General features: G+C 33.4%; 1 protein-coding gene across 2 annotated transcripts in view; it reads left to right on the forward strand.

Moving 5' to 3' along the window:
* Window positions 1-13,534, forward strand: part of ULK4 (unc-51 like kinase 4) — a 207,841-nt gene that overhangs the window by 22,723 nt on the left and 171,584 nt on the right. For both annotated transcript variants that reach the window (XM_041466458.1, XM_041466459.1), the window contains exon 17: window positions 10,617-10,724. In XM_041466458.1, the coding sequence (XP_041322392.1) occupies window positions 10,617-10,724 (108 nt within the window). The remainder of the gene's footprint in view (window positions 1-10,616; window positions 10,725-13,534) is intronic.

Below are 13,534 nucleotides of genomic sequence, written 5' to 3' on the forward strand. Positions count from 1 at the left end.
ATATTTCCATAGCTTCCTAGTTTCCATCAGAAAACACGTATCCGAGTCAGCTTTTGTACTTAAAAGCAATAGATTGAAGTAGTTATATGTCGCCGCAGTCCCCCATCTGGGTAGTAATTGGCATTGACTCCATGATCCCCAGAAGGCTGATCAATCACTTTATTACTCTGTACTTATTAAGAAACCCATCTCCCTTACAGACAGTCATGATACAGGTAGACCCAATTGGTCCTTCCATCTAAACACCATCGCCATTGGCCAGTTGAGAAACCACCCTTTGGTAAACAAATCTCCACAACACATTCCACATGTTCACAACAACAGGTGCAGCAAGTGAAGATAAGAATCATTCTTTCATCATTCTTTTCTCTGATCTTCTCATAGCCTTCCCCAGGACAATGCCTGGGAAGGTTGTGCCTGCTGCTCTCTGTGGCCAGAGAGTTGCTGCCACAGTTATACATTGACCTGTAATATTATTTTGTTCAAAATGTTTCCAGTGCTTTTTTATTTGAACGTATAAGTCATTCACAAAAGGAATTTAGCATTTTTAGAAGTATCATGTATATACATCAGGAACCAAGTTAAATCCAAGACCAGTGACATTTAAACTGAAGGACTAGAATGGAAAATTAACTTTCATTTTAACTTCCTGGCCCCATTTTTATGTTTGTTAAAATTAGTTTTTATATATATTAATTGCGAAAATAAGGAATTTTTAAAAAATTAACAGGTCTGAGTTAAAAATGCATCTACTGTGTTTTATTTAATGACATTCATTCCAATTTTTTTTCTCTCAAAGTAATATCTCTGAACAAAAACATATTTTATTGCTTTCACAAAATTAGAATGAGGGGAAAAAACATTGAATTCTAATATTTTCATGTGTTCAAATTTATTTTTGCATATATAATGTAAAATCAAACAACTGTAGGCAGTACACAAAACTCAATAGTTCATTTCTAGGAAAAATAGGAGGGAGTCATTTAGGAATTTCTCATCTAGAGATGTATTCCCCTCTGCTCCCTTCAGAGGAATCTGCGGATTGGTTGAGCATTCTTGTTAACTGTCAGCTATTTTATAGTGTATGATCCTTTAAAAACCCCACCACAAAGCAAACCTTTCTATCAGCATTATATACAGAATTAAATATAATGCTGTAATTTATCCTCTCATATGAGCCACCTGATGCTCCAGGTAAAGTTTATTGGCGCCTGTTGTGATTTAGGAAATGTCAGAATCAAATGTCTTGAGCTGAACAACATAATCTAAAATGACACTCTGTGATCCAGGTCTTACAGTCTGAAGATATAGGAGATCTGTCTCTTGGTAGGGTTTTTTGTGTTTTCTTTCCTCTTCCATTCCTAGCACATTCTAATTTGATTTGATAACTGCTTGATTTTTTGACCTATTAAATAGAAGTGATCTTCTTTCGCTCCTAAATTTGTTCCCAAGTGTGAAAAGGCAATTGAGAGCTTGTGAATATGCGATTCTGGAATTATTTTTGCTCCATATATGTACCGTGCTATTTATATCAAGCTTTCTTTCCAGTTGTTATCACTCAGTCATGGCCCCTTTGCAGTTTTTTTTGTTACCTCATTATACAGTCATCACTTACTTGTGATCTCTTTTGTACTTTCAAAGCAGCACAGGACCCGGTAGAGACTCATGCAGGTTGACGCTGCTGGCCCTTGCATATTAAAAAGCTAACTCTTTATTTCTACCCACTACTGCCTTCTACCCACTTAGACATTTATTTAAGGATAGTTTCTCTATCCTTGAGGTTGAATCTGTACCATTACATTTTTGTTGTTGTTGTGAAAATGGTTTTATAAATAGTAGTAGCATTAATCTCTAAAGAGGCAGAAAAACTTTAGGAAAGAAAAGAAACCTCAACCTCATTTTACAGGCCAAAGTAAATTTTCATATAATGCATGCCAAAAGCCTTTAATTTATTTGTCTTTGAAAAATTAATGTTTTGGGGTTTTTTTAAGTTCTTTTTTTCAAGCAAGGAGGGAACAACAGTTTCCTTTGAATATAACCACCAGAGGTCACTAAAAGACAAAATAAAATGCAAGTAAACTACTGTTTTACAGACTAGGGAAGCGTGGAACTATGTACTATCTTTATTCTGCTGATGTATTTGAGTATGTAGGTCATACTAGAAAAAATTAGAATAAATGAATATTTATATCTATTGATCTATTTCCAGTTAAGTATTTTTAAGGAGCATATTGCATTGATTAGAAAAAATGACACTGATCTTAGAACACAATAGGGGAATTGATCTCTTGTATAACTGCAGATGAAGACATTTTATGTGCAATTTCTTCTATTGTGCAGGTGCAATAAAAGATTTTAATAGGTCATATATTTTTTCCTGACTTAATATAATTTTTTCCTCCATGGAATTGCCCTTTATAAATCTGAAACATAATTTCCTCTTATTTATTGCTAGTTATCTTAGGAAAATACCTGAACTTTAAAGTTTTATTTTTGTATTTAGATTTTAAAACTGGTTATGAAAATTCTGTGAAAAAAACCCCTTCTTTCCAGGATTCTGTTCTTCATCTTACAGGAAAAAAATTCTCCCATAGTTAGGAAGGCTTGTTTTGATGTATATCTAATTTGTTGTATTTATTAACAGAAGCTATTGTCCTTCACTTTCTGAGAACATACTGGGCTCTCTGCCACCTAGGATGCAGCCACTCTGATGTGACATTTAGGACTCAGTCTATTGTTTTACTAAGAGATGATACAGCAACTTAACAGTTTGCCTCCATGTCAGGGAGCAGTGTCCTTCTCTGTCTGGAAGGACACTACCCTGGAGTTGTTCTCTGTCTGGCCTTTTTGGTGGCAAAATCTAGTCCTTTTCCTTACCTTTCTCAAATTTGCTAAATGGCAATATCAGTCTCACCCTATGGCCTGGGCAGTTGTGCCTGTCTTTTAACAGATCTTGATTCACTGCTCTACTGAGTATTTAAAGGGTTCAGAGAGCCTCGTGCAGCCTTCACACTGCGAGCTTCTTTGCAAAGCCTTTGGCTAAATATATTCCATGGCCAAATTAATAAATTACAGAGCCCGTGAAGTATGACAGCATATCAGAATATCTCCATAATACTGAGCTTTGATTCCTCTGTCAAAGTGGTGAAATATCCAGATTTCTGTTTTCATCCAAACTGAAACTCCATGTAATTTGAGCCTTTTAATTTCTGACTTTTTATTAAAGTGCAATTTAGTGGTTGTTTTCCACAGCTGGAAAGCAGCTGTATTACAGGTGTAGTTTTATGACCTGTAACTCTTATACATACTCTAGCCTGCTCATTGTGTCTACATTGCTCAAGGTCTACAGTTTGTTGTCAAATTCTTACAGAAAGCAAATTCTAAGTCAATTTCCTTGCTTAACTCTCTGATAACTCCTGTTTCTAAGCCTGTTATGTCTGCTCATATTGTAGTGATTTCAAGTAAAAATGGTTTGATTTGGCCATTTATTCCACACCTATTTAGTTTTAATATTGTTTTATTGTACAATGACTTTATAAGAATTATTATAATTTTAGTGTATCCTTGTTTTCTCCAAGGCCCTTTCCTTGCTTTGATCTGATATGTCTTACCTAGAAAAAAAACCAACATGGAACAAAACCCACCCGAATTTAAAAAAATCTGTAGTCAGGAGATAGAATCTGTAGGAGAGTATGTGTATGTGAGTATTTACACATGTTCATATACACACATATTTTGTAACTCGCTTAAAACTTTACAGTTATCTTTCTGATATAATCAGGATTGTCACTTAATACTTTGGTAACAGTGAGAGGGTTTCCATTTAAGTTTTTGAGTGACTTCTAGTAAACTTTCAACCTATATAATAAATTCCATTTATTTTCAACATCCTGGTTCATTGAATTATAACTTGCATACTTGCCTGGGGCACGTGGCAGGAAAACAAATGAAAAATTGACATTTCTCAGGTAAATTAACAGAAACTCATGGTGTGTTTGAGAAAAGTCCTTCTGAATTAATAAACAGAAAATAGAAATAGAATTAAATTAACAGTGAATATATCAGCATGGCAATTCTGGATTATTGGAGAAAATATTAAGACCTTTTATCATAACTGAATAGCCTTCTTTTTCTTCTCTCAAATAAATATTTTTCTCAATCCAATTAATTTGGCTTGCTTTATGTTTGAAGTCCAAAGCAGGCTGGTAGTAGAAAACAAGGAAATTTTCACCTAGGAAGGAGAAAACATACGTTGCTGATTGCAGGATTAAATCACTTTTTGCAATTTTCTTAAACTAATTGCCTGACTGAAGCAAGGACTCTACCATTCTAAAGATATTTAATTGACACTGTTTTCATAGTCCATTAAATTTAGTCTATTTTCTTTGATGGGTGAAATAGTACATTTTTCCATTAAAATTATATCAGTGCTGGTACCAGTAAATATGTTTATAGTTATTTTCAGTTTAGTTCTTATGATAGTAAAACTGCTGTGTTGTTTTTAGTTTTTTCTACAATTCTGTTATTTTTGGGATGATGATCTGTGCCTCAAGGACCCTTTCCTTCAGCAGATAAATATTTATGTGTCTGGAAGTGATATGTATATGTGTCATATTTGTCATACACACTGGAGATGCATTTGAGGGGTGAAAGCCTGGGTGAACTAGATGGAATAGAGCTTCTGTAGTTAAAAGTAACTTAGCAGGAGCATTTTTTTTTCCTGTGGAAGATGTGAAATATTTGGTTTCCTTACATTGCTACAGTATCAGCAGAAGCACCAAATACAAACAGAAGAAGAAATGTGCAGTTGTCATTCTGTCCATGAGCAAGAGAGACCACATGGAAAAAATTTCGTGCCTAAGCTTCTTGACATTAAACAAATTATTTTTTCTATTAGCTTTGGAAGACACATATCTGTGTAAGGCCTTAAATATTTCCTGACATTACTCTGATATTGTTTATGTTTGCAGTCACATCATATAATATTGCAATTCTTTGTGGCATGCTGTAAGTTCTTTTTTTTTATTAGATTTTGACGTAGCTGAGAATTTGGTTTTAGTACATTTTTTGTACTTTAATTTTCTTTTACACCAAGCAACTTTGTGTCTATGGAAGTTGTACAATTTGTACACTGAACTGTTTAGTTCTTACAACAAAGTGCATACCTTAAAGAACTAACCTGAAAGAGAGCACTTCTTCCACCTCCATTTGTCTTGCACTTGTGAATTGATCATATCATAGGCTAGGAACTGAAGGAAATAATCCAGCCTTTTCTTCTAAAGCACTTGCTTGATTGACACTATTAGGCTGCATCATGTTTTTGTGATAGAAATTGCACAGTGGTGGTAGATGAAAAGCCTAATTTCCTGCTGCCTTCTGATTACTGCACTAAAAGGCACTCAAACCAGGCTCAGTGTTAAGCAAGATCACTTGTATATTAGTTGTAGTCCTAGCTTTTCTTCTAAGTACCAGACCTTTTAGCTATCATCTGGGGGGAAAAAAGTTATTTTAGTATGAAACACATTTTAAAAATAATTCTTTAGGGAAGAACTGCTGTTTTGTCCAGTTTGCATCTTCACTGAGCAGAATGAAGTAACTTGCAGTACGCAAAGGGAGCTATTTTCAAAGAAAATTTGTGGAAAATCCCCTATAATTTTTTTTTAAAATATGAGATATTGTAGAAATAATCAATCATACATATAAGATATATGTAGAAATAATAAATCTAAAATATTCTACATGTATATTTTATCAGTGGGCATTGGTCTTTGAATGTTATCAGCAGTGTTTCTAAAAAGTGGATAAACGGCCTACTGCTTGGAAGAAGATGACTTAGAGTAACTTCAAATCAATTTATGAATAGAGTAAAAACAAGAGGAGAGGAAAAAAAAAAAAAAAAAAGGAAAATACCCCTTCCTTGGATGGTCCTGCCAACCCTTATTCTGTGGCAACTGATTTCCAGTTTCAGTTTGCATTTTTAGATGTAAACCAGCTTAAGTTGGTTTCCACTGACTTGAGTTTTGAAGGGAGAAATCTTTGCTTTTTAGGCTCCTAAGCAATCTTTTTCTTTGCTTGCCTTTGACAAAACTGAAAACAGAATCTCTTTGCTGTTAGAGGCAAACATTTTTACCTGGTCCTTCTTGTGATTAGAAAGTTTCAAACATAAGAGTGGGGTAGAAATCAGATGTATTCATGAACATCTGCTACTGAGCTCATGTGATCATATGTCTGTCATGACAGACTGTGAGAAGTAATAACATTTTTCTTCCTTAAAAATAAAACCCAGCACACAAGCAAAACTCCAAAACTTGTTAAAAGTACTTTTACGTCCATTTTTGATTTGTTGGTAAACGTACCTGAGTTATAAGTTAATTGCTTCTATTTGTTTCTGATTTTATCCCTTTGGGACCTTGAATTGTTTCCAAAGCAGCTTGAATCTCCTTTTGAACTCATGACATCTGGTTTGACTACTCATCTACTAAGACCTCTTCCTCCAGCAGTTACAGAAAAATGGAAAAGTTATGAGTTTTCATAATGAGTCAAGTTTGCATTGTATCCACCTGGAAAAACATTACACCTCCATCTTACATTTTTTCCTAGAGGAGTTCTAGAGGCGTTGCGATATGTTGTTGTTGTTGTTGTTTTTCTCCCTACATTCTGAACAGCATTAATACCACATCCATAGTCTGGTAGTCAGATTTCTCTTCAGTCCTCCTTACTTCATGCCCCAGTTTGAGTTCAGAGAAAGCTGATAGTTTTTTTTTGTCATATATCCTTTTAAAGATGAGTACTTGAATATTACCCTAGATTCCTTTCTGGTTAGTGGCACTAAAACCATGGCATACTTTCTCAACCTAGCAAGAGTGCTTTTCTCAGAGGAAAGTCAGATTGCTTTGCCATTATTTGCCCACATTACATGATGCGTACTCACAAGAAAATGAACTAAAATATAATTTCCATTATGCTTGAGACATAGACAGCTTTTATCACTGTAAGAGTTTGCAGAATTACAAAGATATTTTAATTTCCACTAATACTTGCAGACAATCATATTAATAGATCAAAGATGTAGTAATGTTGGAAATCTGTACATTGCCGTTCTACTACTTAAGGTATAAAACACCTTCTTTTTTGAATATGCTGTAATTTTCACTTCTGGACTCTTGAAGCGGCAGGGAAACTTCTGGATACAGCTCAAAATAGATTGAGAATCTGCCACAGGTAATAGATCAATTCCACGCACTATTGTTGTAAATTAAGTCAACGACTGTCCAGATATGACATTTTCTTCTTTCTTTTCTTTTTATGACTATACTATATCTACTCAGTTTGACAGCTAGGGTAAAAGGTATAGGTAATTTATTAAGTTTAAGATGCTTTTAATAGACAGTGTAGGACTTGCAGTTCATTATTATTTACTTCTATGAAGAGGAAAATATAGGCAGGTTGAAAAGAAAAAGAGTGTACTCTAGGTAAGAAGGAGACTTTGTCAGTCCATAGTTAAAATAAATATGATCTTTCTGTTGTGCATTTTCCCACATAAACTTTGGTACTTTCTTTACCTAAAATTTATACCACCCCTTAGTATTGAATCAAAGTGTCCAAGCAGATTTTTTTTCAAGTCTTATATTTTTCCTTATGAAAGGATGAAAAAATATTTTAAATCTTGTGCAAATCAGTCTTGTCAAGATTAGAAGTGTCCTGTCAACAGCAGGAAATAGTTTTGTCTTCCTTGTTTTGGGTAATTTAAAATGTGTTTGTGAAATTATGAACACTTTATATTATATAACATTAAATTTATTTTATAAAAATATTTGTATTTCCATATAAATGTGCTTATAACACAGACAGTACATCACAGCTTCGTGTTCCATAGTTTCCATTCAAGAGGACACAAGAAGATCTTAAATAGGTTATTGGCACAGACCCTCTGCCAGTTCAGTATGTGACATAGTCAGCAAACCCCATTTCCTGCACTTGTAAAATATTTGATTATTTAATTGTGTTCAGTGAAGGGAGGGAAATCACAGGGCAATTCTGTACTCTGTGTGCTCTCTAGAGAAAATTAGGCTATTATCTGAGTGTGGTAAATAAAGTCTCATATATAAGAGATTATGAGTGTCATCTGTAATGTGTGGTGACTATTTCATGCTCAGTGCCTTCTGCCATAGTACTTAATTCTTCTTATGGATCTTCTTACAGTTACCAAAATTAACCCTTAATGAAGAAATTTATTATAGTATATGAAGATAAGAACTATAGGATTTCATGCTACTTCTGTTTCTCTTTAACAAAGATGCAACAATTTTAGCACAAGTCAGTCACTAACAGCTCAGATTTCTTCAGACATATCTTCACTCTTGTTTAATACAAGTTTTTTTTTAAATAAAAACTTGAATTTATTGCAGTGTGGACTAGATTTTTGGCAAGTTTTTTTTTTAGTGCACAACAAGGAAAATTACTTTTTAATGTGAATTTTGTTAACTCAGTTTTACCTCTTTTTTCATTCATATTTGAGGAAAGGGTAGGAATTGGTTATGATTACTTCCTTTTCTTATCACTTTAGAATAAAAATAATAACTAGAATCTCTTCAGAATAAAAATAACTTGTCTTAGAATCTTGGAGGAGAGTGAGAAACAATAATTTCTGTTCACCAATATGAAATATTGTTCTTGGATTTAATCTTCATTAATTTTAAATCTTAAATTCTTAATTTTAATGACAAACAAACAAAAAACCTCCAAAACAGAAGATGGATAATCTACCCAGTATATTTAATGTTAATGACTGTTTTGTTAAACTTCAATTGAGTGGTAAGGCAGCCAAACAGAACTTAGTACCAGTGAATATATAATTTACTACACACAAAGGTTAATTCATAGTTCTATTTAATAGAATATAGGATTTAGAGAATTGCAGGACTGCACACATAAATATATTTAGATAATGTGTCATCAAAATTTCCCAATATATTCACCAGGCTTTGAGAAAACTAATATTGTAGGTGCAAACCAATATTAGTATTGATATAGGGTTGTCTGCTGGTTGAGATTTATCATTAAAACTGATAATTTTGAGCAGACTGCCTTGATCCTCTACAGCAGATGTACAAATTGATTTGTATTTTCTTCAAGTTCTGCCTGAAAACAAAAAAGTGTTAGTTAGGTGTCATCATGATTTGATGTCCCTAGCTAGTCCCTAGCTGGAAATATGTCAGCAGCCTGTGTTATCATATAGTTCATCAATTTTGTGTAGTTAAATACTATCTCATGGTGGGTTCACCCTCAGTCTAAAGAGGCGAAGTTGAGGGATGTTAACTGGGTGTGTGTAATCTCTGTTAATGCCACAGTGACAAGGTACTTTTGATGGTATAGATTCCACAGTCAAAGAAGTTCTCAAAATATATTTCATCACAAGAGCAAGAGTAATTCTGTATAGCTGTAGAAGGGAAATATAATAAAGGTGAAAATGCTGTCATTGTGTGTTCATCATTTGGTGCAGAGTTGCACTTGAATCAGTTTGACTGCAACTTTCTCATGATGGCATATTAGAATCTTTGAAACCTACTGATACATTTGTTTCTTAAATATGAAAGTAAAGCTCTCTCTGGAATGGCAGGCTAATTAAAGTTCCTGAATAAAATTTGTAGAAATGCTCTGAAAGCATTTTAAAAAACCAGTTAATGAGCAGAGCACTACTTTTAAAAAATGGGGAGAAGGTCAAAGTTTGTTTAGTAGATCTTTTTGCTTTGATTTGAAGACTGCATTTCCAGTTTTGATATGATTTTGCTGTACAAAGATTGGAGTTATCAAGCTGCTAAGGTCAGAAGGTGAAGTAAAACAAGGGAAGTTAGGGATAAAAACTCCTTGGTGCTCCAAAGAAGAAAAAGTCCTTTGCTGACAAATACTTTTGCATGGGAAAGTGATTTCTTACTATGTCACCTGCACAAGATGAATCAAATTTTCTAATTTACTTCCATCTTGTTTTTATAAATAACATATCTATCTATCTATCTATCTATCTATCTATCTGTCTATCTATCTATGCACACATGTGCATATGTATAAATGCTTTGCATACAGTTCATGGAATACAAAAAGCTACAATTATATGTCCAGTTCTTACACACTAAGCACCTTTAAACTTAGAGATCAGAAGACAAGTCTTAAATAGTTCTTATGCTTTGCTATAATATCTACACAAAAGACATCATTAAAGGTTTCTTGTTGTTTGTTCTTTTTGTAACCTGGTGGTGAGAACTCCCAGATCTTCTGACAGAAACACAGGAACAAGTAACACTGCAAGCAGGCTTTTCTTTTCCTGGCAGATCTATTTCTGTTGTCCTGAGGGAAATGAAAGAACAGATAGCTGATAATTTGTCACCTTGACTAATTTCTTATTGCATTTTTCTCCATATTACATATATAATATTTTGGAATAATTATTTTTTCTTTCCTTCAATGCTTACTAAATCCCTTGCAAATGTCTCTTCAGCGTAAGTGAGGAGTGCATCAGTAAGATGGCATTTGAGATAAAGCTTTTTACCTTTAGCAGTACATTTTCCTTGACAAAATACATGAGTTGATCTATTGATTGATTTTTTTTTTAAATTTAGGCAATTACACTTTTAACCGAGCTAATCAGAGAGAACTTCAGAAACAGCAAATTGAAGCAATGCTTTCTACCAGCACTTGGGGAGCTGCTTTACCTCATAGCCAGCAAGGTAAGACTGCAAGTGATCCTTACAAATTTGGCAAATGTGAAAAAAATTCCCATGGAAAATGAGACCAAAAAACTCAAATTACTTAGTCATTTGTATAGTCAACAATTTCTTATCCTGTCTTCTCTAATACTTATTCTACTTTAAGAAACATGCTAGTCCAATCATTTACTTCATCACGGATTAATTAAACAGCATTTTTCAAATGTAGAATTTTAATTTCATAAAAGGAATTTAATCAAGCACAATAAACATTGCTGGTTTCCAAGTGGCAGATCTAAGGGTTCAAACATCTAAGCTAGAGATGATGATTAAATAGGATGTATGAGGACAGTCTATAATGTCAATAAATTAATATATTAGTGTATGTATATCTCTAGTCCATATTAAATCTTATTGTAGCTTGATTGGATTCACCGCACAGTGGAAAAGGAAATTAAATTATCCTGACTAATTTCAAATGGACTTGTGTTTATTCCTGATTAAAACTGATTTAAATCTTGAGTCTAGAAGTAGTAGATTTGCATTAAAAGTAATCAGAGGTTGTTTGCAGAAAAGAAATACTGGTAGTGTTAAGAATTGGAGCTGACAGATCCTTTAAACCATCACATATGTTTTTCCATATTCTAAGAATAAAATACTCTTTTACTTAACAGAAACAAAAGTGTCTTCAAGCAGAAGAAGTATAATCTTGGCTTCTCTGAAGCCTTTGTGTTATCTGCATCGTCTAATAGCTCTGAATGCTGACATGTTAGTTTAACAAGGCAGCTGGTAATGGAGCAAAAGTGGCAAATGAATTGTTACTTTGGCTTTAATTATGGCTTTCTACTGAATTTCCAGGTTTTATTTTCTTTATCCTCTAGCTCATTTGCATGTTCCACAAGATGTAGTGGTTGCCTTGGTTTTTGTAGAATAAAAAGCATTGTCCTATTTTTGTTGGACAATTGCCAAAGTATTTGTCAAATACATTCTCACAGAACTTATAAATGTGAAATTATGTTCTGAAAAATGCATCCACCGTCACAGTTTATATGTTTTAATACTTGCTCGGTTTCCTCAGGAGGAAAGACTTCTACCTGCTATCATCAAACAAATGAACTTAAAACTCCAACTTAAAAATTGCATTTGGCAATATTTTGCATGGCTTGATTTTATTTTGAAGTTAAACTCTGATAGCTTGAACAATTCTGTTAACACTGGTTGTATAACACCAGAATGATTTGTACAGGTTTTTTCCATCTGAAAATGTGACCTGACAAATTTTTCAGTCTGTGTATGAATTTTATAATGTTTGAAGCATTACAACTTGCATATGAGTGACAAGTCTATCATGTTTCAAGGTTGGTCATACATACACACACACACAAATATTAATGGGTTGCATTATGTTATAGCTAAGAAATTAATAGAGTGTAGGAACAAATATTTGGACACATATGAGCTCAAGACACCATGTCTTGGTAAAATTTTAAAAATATCAGTGTGATTTGTATGCTTGAAAATACTAACCATACAATTTTTTTTAAGAAAAGCACTTTTCATTTTTCTATTCTATACGTATTTAACTTCAGAATACGGTAGCATTGTAGGCATTTTGTAGCTCATTAAACTGTCAAACAGTAGTGCTGAATGACCTTGCCAAGATCATATAGCAAGTCAGGGGTAGTATAATAAATGGAAACAAAAAGTTTATTGCCAACTTATATCTTTAAACAGCAAAGCCTTATGACTTGACTAATAAAGAAAAAGAAATCATAACTGCATCTAATTAATTAAGGACTATACACTTGGTTTTTTTCGTTTCCATCCATTTTGTGCTTTCTTTGGCATGCTTGATTGTTTTATCAAACTGCTGAATATTTTCATTTAAGCTGTAAGTTTTTGAGGGCATGTCTGATTTTATTTATTCATTTATTCCCTCTGGGGTTTTGTGAAGCATTTCTAGGTCCAGCCACCATTTTTTATATTAAATAATGGCAGAGATTCTTTCTTTTTCATGTTAACATTTGGTAAATCATAGATTATCAAATATTTCAAATCAAATTCAGCTGTTTAGATGCAAGATGATTAATGAGGTAAAATATAAGGTTACTGTTTGCACTTCTTTGGCTTAGAAAATTCTGGGAAATGTCCAGATAATCGTAACAGTCCAGTGCATTCCTAAAGTCTGATGTTGTGTGTGTACTTGCTTATGAGATCTCATAAGTAAGATCTTACACTCCATCTCTGCATTTTTATTCCAAACAGAAGCCAAGAGCAATTCACAAGTAGCATGAGCAGACTTCAGGGAGCATGCTCTCATACTCTTGAGTGGATTGCCTTGGGGGAAAACTTTCAAGTTCTATGTAATATTTTTATTAATTTTGTGTTGTTTGTGTTATTATGGTGCAGAACCTAAAGTTTAATCAAAATCAACATGGGCTGTGAGCAAAAAGTAGGAAGATTCCCCAGTGTTTGGTGATGTATTTAAGTTTATTAAGTGTCAAATGCTGTACGTTATGTTTATGTAATTTAGAACAGTACTAAGGTTCATACTCCTTTTGCATTTTAAAATTTCTAAATAGAGATTAAACCTTGCAGAAAGTCTTTAATCAGTTTGAGAAATGGAAGATTTAGGATTGCACGGTTTCTTAAGCCTTTTTATTTTATATCACATTTAATATGTATGGTTACAAATTACCTTGAAAGAATTTCTGCCTAAATTAGGTGAATACAATGAGAAGCAGATCCATGCCAGTTCCACCATAGATTATCATTTTAACTCTGTTTTGACTCTTAGTCTTGTCCTGCCTCTTCCAGGTAGGAAAGATTCT

Source organism: Pyrgilauda ruficollis, unplaced genomic scaffold (genome assembly GCF_017590135.1).
Source record: "Pyrgilauda ruficollis isolate IOZ18807 unplaced genomic scaffold, ASM1759013v1 scaffold2, whole genome shotgun sequence".
Lineage (NCBI taxonomy): Eukaryota > Metazoa > Chordata > Aves > Passeriformes > Passeridae > Pyrgilauda > Pyrgilauda ruficollis.